Consider the following 17,777-nt stretch of genomic DNA (forward strand, 5'->3'; position numbering starts at 1 on the left):
GTGATATATGCCTGAGATCATTGTGCAAGCGTGTCTTCATTGTGACCTTTTTTTTCTGTAATGTAGACATCTCAGACCATGTCAGGGTAGATTTTACATTACTTGTGTGTTTGTTTCAACAGGTTTGCCATGTTCCACAGTGTCAGGATACCCAAAGAAAACTTACTGAATATGGCTGGAGATGTCACACCTGAGGGGAGGTACTCAAGTTCAGTCAAGGTATGAATCAAGGTTATCAAGGTTTTGTTTCATTAATACAGTTCATTAAATATACAAAGGTATAAGCAGGTTAAGAGAGGAGCATAGGCCTCTCATGTTGGGAAATCCTAGATACCTGAACTTAGTTTGATAGATAGGGCTGTTGTCAATTTCACAAGATAGTCAGAATGCTGGGGTTTTAACTGCCTTTCAGGGATGTCTCAACTCACTGATTTTACTGACTTCTTGCTCTTTTCGTTGAGTAGTTTAGAGAAACTACTTTGAATCTTACCTGAACATCATATCTATCTGAATGTGTCAAAGACCAAAATTGGCCAATCCAATGGGCTTCTGATCCTGCTACCAGAATTGTATCTTCATGGGGGATATAAACAAAACATTATCCTCACCGTTCAGTCTGTGCCTTTTATTCATTCAGGATGCTAAAGAGCGTTTTAGTGCAGCTCTGGGATCCTTGTCCACTGGCAGAATTTTCATCACGGCAATTTCCATTACGAATTTAAAGCTTGCCCTATCAATAGCCATTCGCTTCTCAGCAGCTCGCCGTCAGTTTGGACCAACTGATGATGAAGAAATACCTGTTCTTGAATATCAAATGCAGGTAAGTACTTTGGTATTCACATCTGCAGACTTTCATATAATTAGACTCAGATTCAGAGCTACTGCAGATCAAAATACCAACACTGAAGTTGGTGAAATCGAAGTTGTCTGTGTCATCTGAAGTGTCATTCCTAGTGCAGCTAGTGTCCAACCCAAGACATTCTCCTGGCACAGTCAGGCTTTTGACATAAGTTCTTGGAATAGCAAGCCCCAGAAACATTCTATAATAGTAACCTTTTCAGAGGAAGACTCTTCTACACACACATGAAAGTACTGCAGATGTAAAAACTACTAATCGTGTAAAAATGTTAGTGCCTCTTTTGCTGCTGTACTAATTTTCTCTTTTCTTAGCCTTTATGCTTTAAAGTATAGAACTCAATGACATTCAGTGTCGTAAAATCTAAGATAGCACTTATTTTGAGAGTAATAGAACCGACGTTTGCAGATTTTGCAGATGAAAAACACATTTTGCTCTGAAAAAATAGAACAAGAGTATGTAGGGTAATTGGGAAATAGAGAAAACTCAGCTCTGCTGAATGAGAAAGGTTAATGTATAAGAAGTGCTGAGAACAAACTTGACCAGCTTGTCTTTGCAAAGTGGGTGTTTTTTCCCAGGTTTGCACTTAGTCTTGCAACTTTGAAAGATTTCATGGATTTCTAAAAACTGGTGAAAGCTGCCTTCTTTTCACCTCTTCTGTATAAGTCAGGGTCTGCTTCCTACTATTCTCTGAGTTTCTGTTTTTCTGTTTTGGCTCGTCCCATGACCTCTACTTGCTGAATACCTCATTCCCTTATTGCTCTACCACAAAAGCTTCCTCAAGTAGTTTGTCTTTTCCCATGAAGGGTTTTGAGTTGCATGGAGCAGCAAAGATGCTTTTTTCTCTGCTTCCCAGACTTTTTTTTTTTTCCTCAGAATGCAACCAGCACTAATACACATTCAGCCCTGAACAGGCAAGTGAAGCAGTTACAACCTCTGTCGTGATGGTACTGAAGAAACACATAAATCATGACTGGCCCCAGCATGCCAGCCATTGTATAAACACAGGGCAAAAATACATTGTAGGTCCCCAAACCTTCAGTGAACTTTTTCACTGGTTTAACGGGATAGTTATCACGAATTCATAAAATGCATGAATTAGATAATGTAACTGTGACTTGTGTATGGTTACACTTCATTATGTTTATAGATGGTTATATTTATGTTATCTCCATGAAACAGATTTCCAATTTGAATGAAGTAAAAACAAATAGGTCAGTTCAATATTATAAGATACTTACATATATATAACTAAAAAATATATATTGATTTGCAATCAAATCTGTTTAATTTCTGTTCTAGCAATGGCGTCTTCTTCCTTATCTGGCTGCTACATATGCCTTAGATTATTTCTGCAAGTCCCTGGCTGGGAACTTTGTAGAATTTTATGCAGGCTTATTGACAAAACAGAGGAGTCAGAGACAGGTGAGATATTTGCATTCTTCTTCTTCGCTGAGTTCTTGCTAAAATAAACTTGAAATTGTTAAATGAAGGGCCTACTTAGACATCCTAGGCCATCTTAAAATCAAGATTTCACGGTATCTCAGAAATGTGGGAAATACAAAGTAGTGATTAAAGTTGCATTCAGAAAAGCATACAGATTAATTTGGATGTAATGGTTAAAGTTTTATTGATTTCTGTGGGATTTAAGGTGTTTATCATAAACGTGTGATGGTAATGCAAATTCAACTATATAACTTATAAATGATACCTCAGAGGGCATATATCAACGACTCTCTGAAATGATACTGTTCTTAATTTCTGCACAGACTAGGAGTCTGACTTGAGTTCACAATTCATATTCCTATATTAGGATAAATATTTTTGGAGAAAAAGGTTAAGACCGTTAAGTCTCGATGCTGAATTTTTCATCCACAGTCATACCATTTCAAGTAAATGCCACCCCTTTACAGAGGAAATATTTTGATCTATCTGTCTCTGAAAGGACTGATTCTCAACCAAAATAACCACAGTGTGCTTTTTTATGGTATATAAATTTGATTTATTTTTTAAATGTTCAACAGTATTAATCCTTAGGGCCTTTGTACTGCCTCTGTATTGCTCAGATCTCACTTAAACACTCAGGCTTTTTTTTGAGCTAAGATAAAACTAATGAAAGAATTGTGTGCTAATGCCTGGGTATTCTGATTTCTTGATTTCTTCTTTTTGCACAAACCTCAGAAGAATCTGTTTGATGTTTTTAATTGGATATTTTACCTCTGGAGGTCTCCATTGCAGTCACTAATCTTAGGCAAAACTGTGGCTATCACAAAAGATATCATGATTGAAGGAAATCAGATTGTTCACAATGTTAAGAATGTAATCCTTATGAATTCCTTTGTTTTACGGGAGATCTCAAACAAATAAATTACAAACAGGTTTTGGCAGTATCAACCCAATATCTCCAGAAACTGTAGTTCCAAACACATTTTCATAGGAGGGCTAACAGAGTTAGTGTAAATGCAGGCTATTGTGATTCTCTAGAACTTGGGGGGGTGCATTTAAGTTTTCCTACTCTGCAAAAATTGCTGCGTGAAAGGTTAATGAAAACCATGTAAACCAGTAAATATTATAAATATCCCCTTGCTGACTGGGGAGAGAGGGATTGCTTACGTCAAAGAGGGGGTAGGAGCTTTCTCTGGACATGCCACCTTCAACCACTTTCCATCTTTGGAAGGAAAAGGTTGGCAAGCAGTGAACTATCCCATGCAGTGCATGTCAGCCGGCACATCTGAGCTGAGATACACCAATGTGTCCATTGCGTGGCACAAATTATTGCTGTCCTATATAAGAAAGTTATTGCTGAAGGTTTTTCAATTGTGGGAGATTTTTTTGGGGCAGCAATATATATATACTCTACTCTCACATAGATCTCAAAAAACTTCATGTATGTATTGCCGGTAACTCTTCATTATAAAGCAGTACACCTAGCTATGGCCTTAATTGGGCATAAACTTAATTTGTGTAAAAGTTATTACTCATTTGTAACTTATTTTTCACACAGGTTGATTTGGGACGTGAGATTCATGCCTTATGTGCAGCCAGCAAACCACTGGTTTCTTGGACTGCTCAGCAGGCAGTCCAGGAATGCCGAGAAGCTTGTGGAGGACATGGTTACCTTGCCAGTACGTTGCACACTCCTGCATACGCTGATCAGAAGGAGAATGGTTATGTTCATGTGTTCTTTGAATGTTGTTGTGTCATGGTGTCTGAGTGTTAGGAATATGTTTAGAAATGTTTTTTTCCTAATGTCCGTGTTTTTAAAGCTCCTTTCATACCTGATACCACAAAAAATCCCACTAAACCCATGCGGCATCTGGACAGACTGTACATGTGATTCAGTCTTCCAAAAGAAATGATACAGACTTCAGAAATGAAAACTCCTCTTGTAAGATGAATGCCACACTTTACTAAAATCTTTCCAATATATCCATTTTTGCAAGCTAGACAGCTTTCAAGATCATCTGTTGGTATCAATAACTATACATATAGGAATAGAGAACTGTCTTGCATTTTGTCACAGAATAATTATTTAACAGCTCTTTAGCTTCCATTAATACACTGCAATATATAGAATTGTGCACTTGTTCTTATTAAGTGAACCGTCTGGGTGATATCCGAAATGACAGTGATCCAAACTGCACATATGAGGGAGAAAACAACGTCCTACTTCAGCAAACCAGCAACTACTTAATGAGCTGGATGAATTGCATAAGAGGTAAGTTTTCATTGTTGAATCCTGTGCTGGACCCAACAGTGTGTAGCTAATGGAATTAGGAGGCAGTTTCATACTGAAAGCAATTGACAGTCATTTAATCATTTTTTAGAGCATAAATAATGTGCTATAGACTCCATCATATGATACATTCACCATACAAAGATATTTGCTGCAAGAAATATTCTTTCTCCTAAGTCTTGCAGAAGCTAGCTATCCCTAGTTTTGCTATCCCTAGTTAGGCTAAGTAGTATCTTACTCTTTGAAAACTGTGATTTAGTTCAATGAACCTACTCCTACACTTATGTTAAGTCTGGGTATCACACAGTATCACAGTATGCTAGAGATTGGAAGGGACCTCGAAAGATCATCTAGTACCCTCTCCTCATTGTACTTAAAACTGTTTGTATTGCCCAACTTGGTAGCAATATTCATTTTGTAGTTCTCTAGATTTTGTTTTCACTTTCTAGTAGTGCATTTTACCAGCATCTTACAGAACTGGAAAACTCAGCAATAGGAGTTGAATCTTATGGGGCTACCCATCACTGCCTATAGGTAGTGATGTCAGGTCTTTCAGCACTTGTCCACCAGTCCTCTTTTGGCTGGACTAGGCCAGAATAAAATAAATATTAGGGTCAAATTGCATCTGGCCTGTCAAATGTATGCGTGACTCTGTAATAGGCTTTTAGTTCCAAAGGCTCTGTTTTCTCATAAATATTTTTTTTTCTTTGGTATTGCAGATAAAGCTCCTTTTGAATCCCCTTTGGGAACAATAAAAGTTTTGCAAGACTACCATCATATCCTTGGCTGGAAATTCACAGCCAATAGTGTTGAAGATTGCATGGACTCCTCAGGTAGCCTTCTGCTGTTGTTAAACTGATTCTAGAATCTTAAATTCCTTTCCAGAGTAAAGGATCCATAGATTTGAGATTCAGCCTCTGCTGTATATTAGATATTTGTCCTGTTTGCTGAATTTCTTTATGTTGTATACATTTCAGTTTACTAAGAAGATAATTTGCATTTCAAAGTATGTCCTGTTGCCCCCAGCCTCAATTCTAAAATGGGGGATACTGTCAGATATTTTTCTTTCATTTTTGTGCCTCTAAAATAGCATTTGTGATCTAGGTTTTTTTTGCCACTCAGTTGTTGTTGTCAAGTGAAACTATTGTAAGGAGCATTGATTGCCCCTACCTTGTATCACTGAAATATCTTATTTTAGAAAACCATACAAACAATTTAGAAATATGTTGAAAAGACTTTAAGCATGTCTGCTTTTGACAATTGCTTTTGGTTGCATAGAGTGAAATGAGTAATGGTGAAAGAAAATTCTCTGCAGTTTTCCTGGCTTACTCTCCTATAATCAAATCAAGTATGACATTAGATACTGTTCCTACTTTTATATCACTGTGAACCCAGATTGGCCCTTGGAGGCAAAAATTAACAAATTAATGAGCAGATAATGAGATAGTGACAGGGCATTGAGCAAAAGTGAGTCTGTGAAGCTGAGAACATACTGGGGGAAGAAACTCCAGTCGTAATATATAAGGGGCAATCTAGTTGAGTTCTAGAATTAGTACCCACTTCAGTGCTCAAGTAATTGCAAAAAAAAGCTGAACTTTGGATAATGTTGCATAGTACCAAGTGAGATGGTATCATAATAGCTAGGGGGTAAAATCTGAATAACTTCAAAATACAAAAGCTGATAAGACAAAGACTAGCTCAAAACAAATGCTTGTTTTCTTCATTGTTGTATGTCTCCAACTTGTGAAACCCAGGAGAGCACAAGCTGATACCTAAGCACATGCTCTCTCTTGTCTTGTAATACTTACTGTGCAAGACTGTAGTTTTAAAAATATCTAGATCTGTTTATTTTTCCATTCTATTAGAAACTGGACTGTTAATTTCAGTGCCTAAATTTAGGCAACACGTGAACATTTGCCTAAATAATATACTACATTAAATCTTAAGGTAAGACACAAGCAAGCAGAATTTATAAAAGGACTTTATGCTGTAGTATTTTTTTTTTGTTTAAGAGTTCCAGGCTAATCTAGAAATGTAACACATTTATGTGTTACAAAGGTCATTTAAATGTAATTACATTTAGCCACTTTTGCAAGGCTAGAAGTCATGTGCTTCCACTAAATGTGGACTGCCTTCTGTTCTTGTATTCTCCAAAGCAACTTAGTGCCTTGCAGACCTAACTCTTAATACAGGAAGAAAATAATAACCTGAAAATATTTGATCAAGTCTGAAATCTAAATTGGGCTGTGAATTTACCTTGTCTTTTAGCTTGGAGTCGGTTTGAGCTAGTTGTATGGTCAGGCATGGTATGTCTTCACTGTACAGTTACAATCTGATTATTTTACCCAGGTGTTATTTATTGCATATACAGTAATGTGCAATGTGTCATGTTAATAGATTGGTTAATGAACACTTTCATCTTGGATAACAAAAACTGAGACTGCAGTAGAATCCTCATGTGAGTTCTTGCATTATAAACGTGAAGGTTAAGGATTTTGGTTATCTCTTTTACACAGTTCCTTTAGCAGCATATAAATGGCTGGTTTGCTACCTGCTCAAAGAAAGTGACCTAAAGCTCAGGAAGGAGAAGCAGTCTGGGCGAAGTGATTTTGAGGCAAAAAACAACTGTCAGGTAATACTTGTTCAGCTTTCTTATTTTATTTACTTGTTTTTATCCAAGTTTGTCAGATCCTCTTATATTCTTGTGCCGAGTATCACTTCTTCAAGCATGAAGTCAAATAACTAACTAATAAAATGTAATACCTGTCCGTTGTATAGAACGTGATAGCAGGAGGACAGTAACTATTAGCAGAAGTCTTCCAGGACATATTTCCATTCAGAAAAGTTGCAGGCATGTGCTGTGTTCTGTCTGTAATTTTGATAGCAACTTCTGAAGACTAAATCTAATATTAAATCTACTGCAGCATGTGATTATTACATCTCCATATGCTCTTGTGGCCAAATACGTACTGTAGGAAAGAATCTTGCTCTGGCAGGTAGGTAAACTAGATGACCTAATAGGTCTTTTCCATCTCTAATTTCTATAGTGCAAAGTACTCATGAAAGATACCAAACTGACAGTATTGGAACCTGAAAAGGAAACATTGACAGTCTACATATAGCAGATCCATTCTCTCACCAGGGAGTTTTAACAGCTAGGGATGGCGTAACTCCAAATTTCAGTGTATATCACCATGCTCCCCAAATTCTTCCATTAATTCCATGAGAAAATCTGTCTTACATCCAATGAAAGAACAGTTGTCATTTGTCACCGAGGAGAGAGATCTGTTCCCTGAAGATGGCCAGTGTCATTCACCTTATCTGCAAAGCTCATTAAAAAACAGGAAGGAATATTCAACTCTGCACCTAGAAAGAGCCAGACTAGCTTCAGCTAGGGGGTGGTCTGTGTGAAACCACTGTTAGAGTGGAAGAAACCTGTCCTGGTTTTTACCCTAGAAGCAGATTATTAGAGAAACTCCTCAGGGTCAAATTCAGAATGTGAATTGCCAGGAATTCAAGTCTGATGGCCTGACAGTTGGCCAGATCTTGGGAGGCTGGTGGCAGGGCCAGTGTGTTAGAGAATGCTTTGCTCAGAAGTATGAAGGTTCTCTTTTATGTTCAGATGTGCTAAAATTTACTTAGGCACACAGTTGCTTTTGAGATAGGCATTGATCTACCTTAGGTCATTAGCTTTACTTCCTACAATTCATCTTCAGGACAGTGGGAATTTTTATTTTAAATGGCATGCCTCAAAAACATCTGAAAATGATTTGCAAGCTTTGCTTTAAATATGTATGCATATTTGATTTAAAACTTTCTGGGCATGAAGGAGCACTTTCCTGTCAGCCCAGTGGTTGACTAATATATGATATTTGTTCCTGCTATGGGAGATCTGGAAGAGATTCATAGCTTATCCCAAGGTTATTTTGGTTTGGGGATGGCTTGATAGAAACAATACAGAAGTGCAAGGAAAGGTAAAGAAGGAAATAGAGTTATAGTGCAGAAGAATAGGCATTTAATGCTTCATTTGGGATGTTAAAATTTATTTCATTCTGACTAAGCGATTGACATTCATATCTAAAAAAGTCCGTCTAGCAAGGGGGAAGTCCTTGGTAAACCTGCAGAGGATAGCTGTGCATTTTGAAGTTCATGCTTGTATCTGAGCTTGAACGTAAGTACGTCACTGAACATCTGTCGAGAGAGATGGTGATCTTTGGAATATGCCTTTTTTAAATGCCACACTGGATTTAAGTGCAAGGATGATACAAATATTTAAAATAAAGAAAGGAAAACTAATCAACTAATTCTAAATGAAACAAAATAAAGCAAGCAAAAAACCCCAAACAAACAACCCACACCTAAACATATGGGCTAAAACCAAACACCAGGTTACAGCACTGCAACAAATTGATCACAACAGTAGCAGTTTCTTATACCCTTCTGTTCACTGACTAGAATGTTCTCAGTCAGTAGTCTTTTGTGATAGGACATATGCCATGATCCTGCAAAGGTGGAATATATAAAAGTAGACACGTATTCCCATGTGAGTACAGTTCCTTAAGGTTTTCTACTCCATATTGACAGTAACTGGTGATTTGCCTTTCTGATCAGAGAGTTGGCAAGGATTAGTTGGATAGTTCTTTCAAAACATATTGCAATCTATTGCAAACCATAAACAGAATCCACTCATGCTAGCATGATCAGATTGTTTATTATTTGAAGGGACCGTAATATGTTTTCAATAGGTTACTAAACCACTTTGCAGATTTTATCTTCTTCATAAAGCTGTGTATAATATTAAATGAATGTAAACCTCCAATGGTTTACACTGGTCTTCTTCAACAAACCTGTTTTGGCATGGTCTTCTCTCTGATGAAGAGATCCCTGTCTGGTTGTAGCTGCCAAATTACACTAGTAATGCATGTACAATTTGTGCTCCCTTTGGTATAAGACAATACACAAACTGGAACACAGTAGAAAATTTGGATCTTATTTCTGGAAGGCATTTCATGATGCATTTCATGACTAGCCTTTGCAAAGACGTTGTAGATGGTTTTCTCCTAGAGTTTCTTCTTAGACTTTCTTTAGTCTCAAGATAGATCACCAGATCTAAATCACCAAATCTCCACTAACTTCAAAAGAGCAATGCAGTTTTGTACCAGCTGAGGATTGGTTTCTTGTATTTTGTCACTCAGTGATCTTTTCTGTTTCCTAAGGTGTACTACTGTCGATCATTAGCCATTGCTTTTATTGAGCAAACAGCCTTACAAAGATATCATGACTACACTCATGATCCCAGCATACCATCTACTCTACAGCCAGTGCTTAAGAAACTCAGTGCTCTCTATGGACTCTGGTCTTTAAGTAAACATCTGGCTGTGCTCTACCAAGGTGAGATCAGCTCCCTGAATGTACTGTGCGTGTCAATTTATAAAAGTCTTTTGGCAGGGGGAAAGAATCCTAATTAGGATTTAGATTAGAGCATTTTCTTTTTGCCTGTGTAATAAAAAACAATTATTCAGGGTAAAATTTTGAGGAGCAGGAATCCGGAGTGACAAAATAACCGAAAAGACTCTTAGAGATGAGGAGGGCTCACAAGTTTTGTGCTTGGGGGAGAGGATAAGGGGTGGGCACCAAGATGCTGTGGTGTAGCTTGTTAGTGGAAAAGGCTCCAAATGTCTTAGATCAATGATCTTGCAGGCAGCTCCAGTTACACAGGAGCATCTATTTAGTTGCATGGAAACGGGACTAATAAACTTCTTTGTAAAAGGACTGAGTCAGAGTAACTGTAACTGGCATAAGCTTCTTTGTGAATGTATTTGCAGGTGGCTATGCTTCAGGTGAACAAGCTGGTAAATTTATTCAGAATGCCATTCTGGAGCTCTGCTACAGGGTAAGCCCTGATTATTGTTTCTTGTGATTAAATAATGATATAGTATATGAATCATGAAAAAGGGATGTATCAGTTATTCTGTACTTCAAGAGGTAAATTAGCAATATATTACATCAGTAGTTTCTGAATAACTTCCTGTAAAGTTTAGTAACTCATCGACCCTGAATCTAGTCCTAGTTTATTTATCCAAAACTGAAAAGAATATATAGCTTACTAAATAACACTCATTTGTAAGTGTTATTTTATATATAACATAATCATTTGTGGCCTTACTATCTTAATTGGAAAGCCAGTGAAATACTGCAGTCCAGTTCTGTTATTTTTTTCTATTTATTTTAACTCACGAATTCTTTTTCTTTGTATTCTTCACAGGTAACTAAATTTCAAAGAGGAATCTGGACATTGTTTTTAGAGTTCAAAAACATGGGGTTTTATGTATGTAAACAGTACCATCTTGGTTAAAATGTGGTTTAAAACCACATTTTAGGAGGGAGGAAAGCATTTAAAAATTGGTCTCTTGGCAGTTACCCTGTCAAAAGGAGATAAAAAAGCAAAATAAATCCAGACTTCTTGCATGAATTTCTTTTAAGTTAACAATAGCTGGTTCTTTATGAAAATAATCTTTGTGCCACTCTCTAGTTCACGGGTAACCACAGACAACTACAGAAGTTGCCAAATGCATGTTTTCTTTTTTTAAACAGCTGAAGGATGATGCAGTTGCCCTGGTTGATGTCTTTGCGCCTCCAGACTTCATCCTCAACTCTCCCATTGCTAAAGCTAATGGAGAGGTAAGAAAATCCATTTTGTAATTTGTAAGTATAGTCATTAAGAAGAGTATTGCCTTTAAATAGCCATAACACGTCACAGCTACAAAAGAAAAGAAAGACACTTTTTCAGTGGAAAGTACTAGAGTTAAATTGATGCCATCAGAAAATAACATTTTGCATTTGCTGAAGGTAGTCTTTGATAGGAAATTCATACAGCATTGCTTTAATTTGCTCTTGTGGGCATCTGTGCTGCTGAACAACAACAACAACAACAAAATTACACCACCTCCTAAGATTCCTTAAGTAGTAGCATGTCTTTAGTATACAGCTTAATACCTTGGAGATGTAGTAAGGTGTATTTCTTCTCTGCCTAGGGCTTTTGCTGCCCTTATTGATATTCACATTACACCTAGTTTGTGTGATGTGCATGTAAATGGTGTAGAAATTCTTTTTCTCTTTTAATTCCTCATAAAATGTGTATTTTAATAAGAGAAAGAAAAATGTAAAACTTGTTCCAGCTAAAAATTATGTCAGAAATTGCACAATTCTTTGAGAATTCTGTTTATCCAGTGGGAATTGTAAGATATAAGGAGTATCTTGTACTAACCAGGGACAAGATTATCCAAGGGAGCTCAGTAATCTTAATACAAACGGGAAGGATGCAGTTTTGTTAGCACCTGTCCTTGCTTTAATGAAGATACAATCCGTCCTTATTAAGCCTGAGAGATATTTTTTTTATAGTCTAAATTGCACAAAAAAAGAGTTGAATTAGGAGTGTAATAATGGCCATGCTGGATCCAGTTCACAGAATACTCTCTAACTGACAGAGAAGGATGGCCAAGGAGAAAACTGTATGAAACAGATGAAATATTGAGGTGTTCTTTCCCTGGTGTCTCAGCTGTTGGCAGTTGGTGGTCTAAGAGATACCTCATGCTTTTACCTCATGGTTGTACTTGAATCACTCTGTTTAATAGCCACAGATGTGTCTATCCTCCATTCATTTTTCCCATCCATTTCCAAATTCAGCTGTCTTTTGGCTTCCAAGACACCATAATTTCCATAATTTAACTATGAATACTGTGAAAAAATATATCCTAGTCCCAGCCTGTATACATTTATTATCTGTGGAGGCCTTTTAATTCCTCTGACAGGCATTACTTTCCTTCTTTCTTCCCTGGTTCTGCCATATCCTTTCTGAGGTGTCATAACCAGACCTACAAGCAGGATTCAGGATGTGGTTGCACCATGGATTTGTCTATACTCAGTCATGGTCCCTCTCTGCTTTTTTTTCCTTGACATATTCAAAGATCTGTATTTCTTTCCAAAGTCTCAGCAAACCAAAATTCTTGCTTACTGGCCAGCCCTACTCAGCAGGGCCAAGCCGTGGGGTTACTGTTATGCAGAGACTAGTGTCACAGTACGGTAGTTTGGTTTAGTGTGGATAGACCCTGTAGAGAATCACTAGAGCCTGGGGAGACTGCCAGGGTGTTTGACAGGGCTGCTGAGTCAAGTGTACTCAGTGCTCTTCAATATTCTCTGTGTCTTTGCATCTAAAGTTGTCCATCGTTCCCATGGTGATCAAGCGATACAAAAGGCAGCCCAGATGTTTCTAATGTGACGCTGACCTAACAGAGTGATTACTTTGGTAACACAGTCTCTACAAATAAAGGAGGAAAGGCTAGCTCTAGGTACCCAGCCATCTCAACAAGAGGACAGTGATCATCACTGGAAACTTTGTTTCCGTTTCTGTAGATTTTTGAGGATTAAATTAGTGAAAGAGGTGAAGAGGCAAGCTCTAAGAGAAGGAACATCATCCGTAAGAATGTTAAGGCTATCTGCATTGGCCAAAAGCCCATTTTTGCCATTACTCTGTCTCTAACAGAAGCTGTGAGCAGATGCTATAAGCAGGAATATAAATTATGGTGCAAGTACACAGAGATCTGTTCCTAGAATACTACCCTCTTTCTAACAGTCAGCTGGAGATTTCTTATCAGCAGCTGATAAAGCTGTCATGTAATGGATTTGGCTATCTACTCTTTGGCTCGCTCTTAACTCACGCAAACAAGGAAGCCACAGAGGCTTACTAATATTAGAAGTTAATTTTACAGATTAATATTAGGAATATAATATGAGACACATGCAGATAGGACTCCAAAAATTACTGACTTCCTTGTATACAAATATTTGGTAAAGTTTCTTTAAATTCATTGAGTCATATCGAGAAAATAATTTAAGCAGTGGTATCCAAACCATGTTCTGCAGAGTTCAGGAAGGTTTTCTGAACTGCCTTTAAGCCTGTGGTTTTCAACTCGTATAAATATTTCCAACTGAAATTTGAAAAAGGCTGCCAATCCCTCACTCAAAGAAAATAACGAAGCTCCTTTTCTCCTGGCTGTCTACATTTAATTCATTGCTACCTTTGCAACTTCTAAACCCCAATGCAAACATTTTAGTTAAAATTACAGTATGGTAAAGAATAGATTATCCAAGCATAACAGGGAAATTAGTTTAATTCAGGGTAACCTACGTTGTACTTCAGTGCAGTGCCTTGCACCGAGAGACACACATCAAGATTGGAACAGAAGAAAAGCTTGCAGATTTGTTATGGGAAGATTTAAGCACTAAATAAGAATCTAGAGCCTCTTTAAAAGAAACTTTGATGGTGTGGACAGCGTTTCCCCATAGAAGCTTTGACAATTTCAGCTTAAGTATGCGAAGTTCTCGCCATATTTATTTCAAGATTAATTCTAAATTGTTAGATAATATTAAATCAAACTTGGAATGGAATAAATAATTAACACTAGTCCATGTAATCAAGGTAAAAATGTGTTTTATATTAATTACATGGGCTGCATCAAAAGGAGCGTGACCAGCAGGTCAAAGGAGGTGATCCTACCCCTTTACTCTGCTCTTGTGAGACCTCACTTGGAGTATTGTGTGCAGTTCTGGTGTCCTCAACATAAAAAGGACATGGAACTGTTGGAACAAGTCCAGAGAAGGGCCATGAGGATGATCAGGGGACTGGAGCACCTCCCGTATGAAGACAGGCTGAGAAAGTTGGGGCTGTTCAGCCTGGAGAAGAGAAGGCTGCATGGAGACCTCATAGCAGCCTCCCAGTATCTGAAGGGGGCCTATAGGGATGCTGGGGATGGACTCTTCATTAGGGACTGTAGTGATAGGACAATGGGTAAGGGGTTAAAACAGGGGAAGTTTAGATTGGATATAAGGAGGAAATTCTTTCCTGTGAGGGTGGTGAGGCACTGGAATGGGTTGCCCAAGGAAGTTGTGAATGCTCCATCCCTGATGGTGTTTGGGGCTGGGTTGGACAGAGCCTTGGGTGACATGGTCTAGAGTAGGGTTTCCCTGCCCCTGGCAAAGGGAGGTTGGAGCTAGGTGACCTTAAGGTCCTTTCCAACCCCAACTATTCTATGATTCTGTGATACAGGGCCAAGCCATCTTTTGCTGTTGAAGAAAGGCTTTTCACTTCATTTCACTAACTGCTTTTGTACTGTCTTAATATGATATACTGTACTGCAGCTTACTGCTGAATATAAGGCCTTTCTTTCCTCATATTTCTACAATGTTATTTAAAGTTTTAAGCTTCGGTTAATTAGGAGCTGCCAAATAATGCTAAAATTATACTTTTGCAGAATTTACTTCCCATATGTTTTTTTTAAACTGTTCCACATAAAATTGCAAATTGATGAAGATGATGAATTAACAATCTGCTTATGAGAGAAGAATTTCTTAGGCTCAAATTGAACAGTTCACATTTGGGAGAGAAGTCACGTTACTTTCCAGAAATCTGTTGAAATAAAGGTAAAACCAGACATGTACGACTACTTTCAGACACAGTCTTCGGGTTTGGACAGAGCAAAGATTAGCTTAATAGAACCTGGTTTCCAAATTGCTACCTTTGATAATACAACTCATGTCAAGTTGAAAACAAGAAATTGCAAAGGTTACTGTTTTCCTGCTCTCATGCCAAGGATGGTCTAAATGATTTTCACAGATACCTGATTACTGTACTTAGAAATTTTGTGTTTATTCTTGCCTGTACATAATTGCTCACATTTATTGTCTAGAAATTCAATCAAAATCCCATTCTTAACCAATAAGTTAGATAATATTTCTCTTACAGAATTTTTCTTTGGTTTATTTTCCGTATGAATTAATCCTTTTTTATTATTATTTTGCAGCTATATAAAAATATGTGGGCAGAGATCCTTCAAGGCAGCAAAACTCTGAACAGACCTTCATGGTGGGCAGAATTATGTATTAATAAACCTGTTATAGGCAGGCTGAGGTCAAAATTGTAAACCAAACAGCTTGCAAGAGGCTGGATGGGCCCGAGATGGATACTTATTTCAAACATCAGGAGGAAATGAGACCATATGTTGAACACTGAAAATGAAGGAGATTTTCATAGAGAAGTGCCAAGTTTTAAAGTAACTTTGAAATCAATTCCAACTTGGTCTCAGGCACTGTTAACATAATAATGACAGGAGCAAGAGCAGAACATATAGACTGAATCATAGAATGATTTGGGTTGGAAGGGGCCTTAAAGAGCATCTGGTTCCAAGCCCCTGCCATGGGCAGGGATACCTTCCACTAGACCAGGTTGCTCAAAGCATCTGCACACTTAATCAAATACAAAATCAAATACAAAAATTATGAAGATTTATTATGATCACTGCTTTGCAAGGTTTCTATAAAAGAAATGTTCCAACCAGTCTCTTGACTTTACTGTCATATTACAGAAGTTGAGTGATTAAAAAACATTTCCCACCAGGGATTATGAATAAGCTGAACAAAAGCAAAAAGGTATTTAGGACAGGCTGTACAGAAGCTTTATTATGATCATACTGGGAGAACACTGAAAGATATCCCCCCCTCCGCTCTCCTGTTGTCAGCCAACTGATTGCAGAGACCCAACCTATATACTATTTCAGAAAAAAAAGGAAGAAAAAGTTGAGGAAGAGCAATCATTTCAATGTTAACAAAGCCAGATATCCATCCCTAGAGGGTACTCCTTAGGTAGCTTGCTAGCTGCCACAGTTCCAGGGAATCAAACAGTAAATAACATGACAATATGATGAGATGGCTCTTAGTGGAGCCTGTATTGGTGACACAGCCTGTTTTATCTTAGCTCAGAAGTGGGAAGTTGGAAACTATCACAAACTGCTAGATTTTAATAAAGATAATTTCATAGCCAGACATCTTGATCTTAGATGTTGATAATTTTACCACCAGAAGATCAAGGTCAATTAAAGATGATCACCCTCAAAACACTGCAGTAAAAATAACAAGCAAAGAAAAACCTCAAGCTGATGAAACTGTTGATTATGTTGGACAAATTAATAAAAATGATCTTGTTAAACCTTACCTCTCTTTTTTTTAATGAACTTTTTTCTTTGCCGGAGATAGTCAGTGTTGCCTGTGTTTTTTCTGCCTTTTCTAATGAGGTACCATAATTTGGGATGTCTCGTTGTTGAACTGTGGAAAACAGTCAAAAGTTTAGCCTTTGCTTTGAACTGTTTTGCTTCTTTTAATGATGACCAATAGGTGGCATCATCCCTTGGGAAAAAAGAAAAAATAGATCCATGCAGCTAAATACCTATCATTAGGTATCATGGAATCATGGGGTCTCGTGATTATTTATTTTCTGTGTCAGTAGACAATCCAGAAAGTGTCTCCTGCTTGCATTTGTACAGACTTAAGTAGTCAGAGCACATTTATGCCCAATATCCAGTGTGAGCACCAGTATTTAGTGAGACAGTGAGAAGGGCAAATGGGGAGGAGATGCCCCGCTACATAAAACACAGAGACCGCTAGCATTGATCTGTCACTCCACATTTTGTACTACCAATCAATCAGCAGCATTATTTCACTGTCTTACATGTGTATGATTTTGCCATCACCTCTGACCTCTTCATAAGTGATATGGTCTTATCCTGCCTCTTTCTTTGTTGCTGGGAAACAGATTACTGTATGTAAATCTCACATATAAACTGTAAGTCTTATTTATGAGGCATTTGTGGCCTAGAGGAAAAAACAAAGGTGTTTGACATGTAGCTGACGCCACCTTTATAAAAAATAAACCCTGAGCAATCAACTATGTCACAGTAGAACAGAACTGAAGACCCAGGAAGCCCCAAAGATAGCCACCAAACACATGGCAGGATAAACAGACACCCTGTGGAAATATATCCCTGAGCTGTTCCTGCTAATCTTATTTATTATGACTAGTCAATATCCAAATTCCCTGATAAAAGCTGAGGCCCTATATGCTGATAAGGACTGTGCAAATGGTCAGGGAAGTGTGCTGTTTGTCCTGAAAAGCTTCTGACTTCAACTAGGGCAAGCAGTGCAGGTCAGCGCAGGGCAGTGTAGGGCAAGGAGTACATCAGCAGGAACATGATTATGGGTAGGCAAAATGGGCTACTCAGTAACACGTCACAATTATAGACACTAATATGAACTGTCACACAGCTTGCACTAAGCTTGAGCTTTATGGCATCCTTG

General features: G+C 37.8%; 1 protein-coding gene across 4 annotated transcripts in view; it reads left to right on the forward strand.

The window, feature by feature from the left end:
- The window catches only part of ACOX3 (acyl-CoA oxidase 3, pristanoyl), a 30,574-nt gene extending 13,937 nt beyond the window's left edge, over positions 1–16,637 (forward strand). For 2 of the 4 annotated variants that reach the window (XM_062638755.1, XM_062638758.1), the window contains 11 exons: positions 123–219; positions 638–820; positions 2,159–2,281; positions 3,861–3,981; positions 4,455–4,574; positions 5,312–5,425; positions 7,109–7,224; positions 9,809–9,983; positions 10,418–10,485; positions 11,187–11,273; positions 15,452–16,637. In XM_062638755.1, the coding sequence (XP_062494739.1) occupies positions 123–219; positions 638–820; positions 2,159–2,281; positions 3,861–3,981; positions 4,455–4,574; positions 5,312–5,425; positions 7,109–7,224; positions 9,809–9,983; positions 10,418–10,485; positions 11,187–11,273; positions 15,452–15,571 (1,324 nt within the window). In that variant the 3' untranslated portion in view covers positions 15,572–16,637. The remainder of the gene's footprint in view (positions 1–122; positions 220–637; positions 821–2,158; positions 2,282–3,860; positions 3,982–4,454; positions 4,575–5,311; positions 5,426–7,108; positions 7,225–9,808; positions 9,984–10,417; positions 10,486–11,186; positions 11,274–15,451) is intronic. The other 2 variants (XM_062638756.1, XM_062638757.1) reach the window with 2 other exon arrangements.
- The last annotated feature ends 1,140 nt before the right edge of the window (positions 16,638–17,777 follow it).

This window comes from Pezoporus occidentalis, unplaced genomic scaffold, assembly GCF_034315485.1.
Source record: "Pezoporus occidentalis ecotype Australia unplaced genomic scaffold, CSIRO_AGI_Poc_V1 ctg58, whole genome shotgun sequence".
Taxonomy (NCBI): domain Eukaryota; kingdom Metazoa; phylum Chordata; class Aves; order Psittaciformes; family Psittacidae; genus Pezoporus; species Pezoporus occidentalis.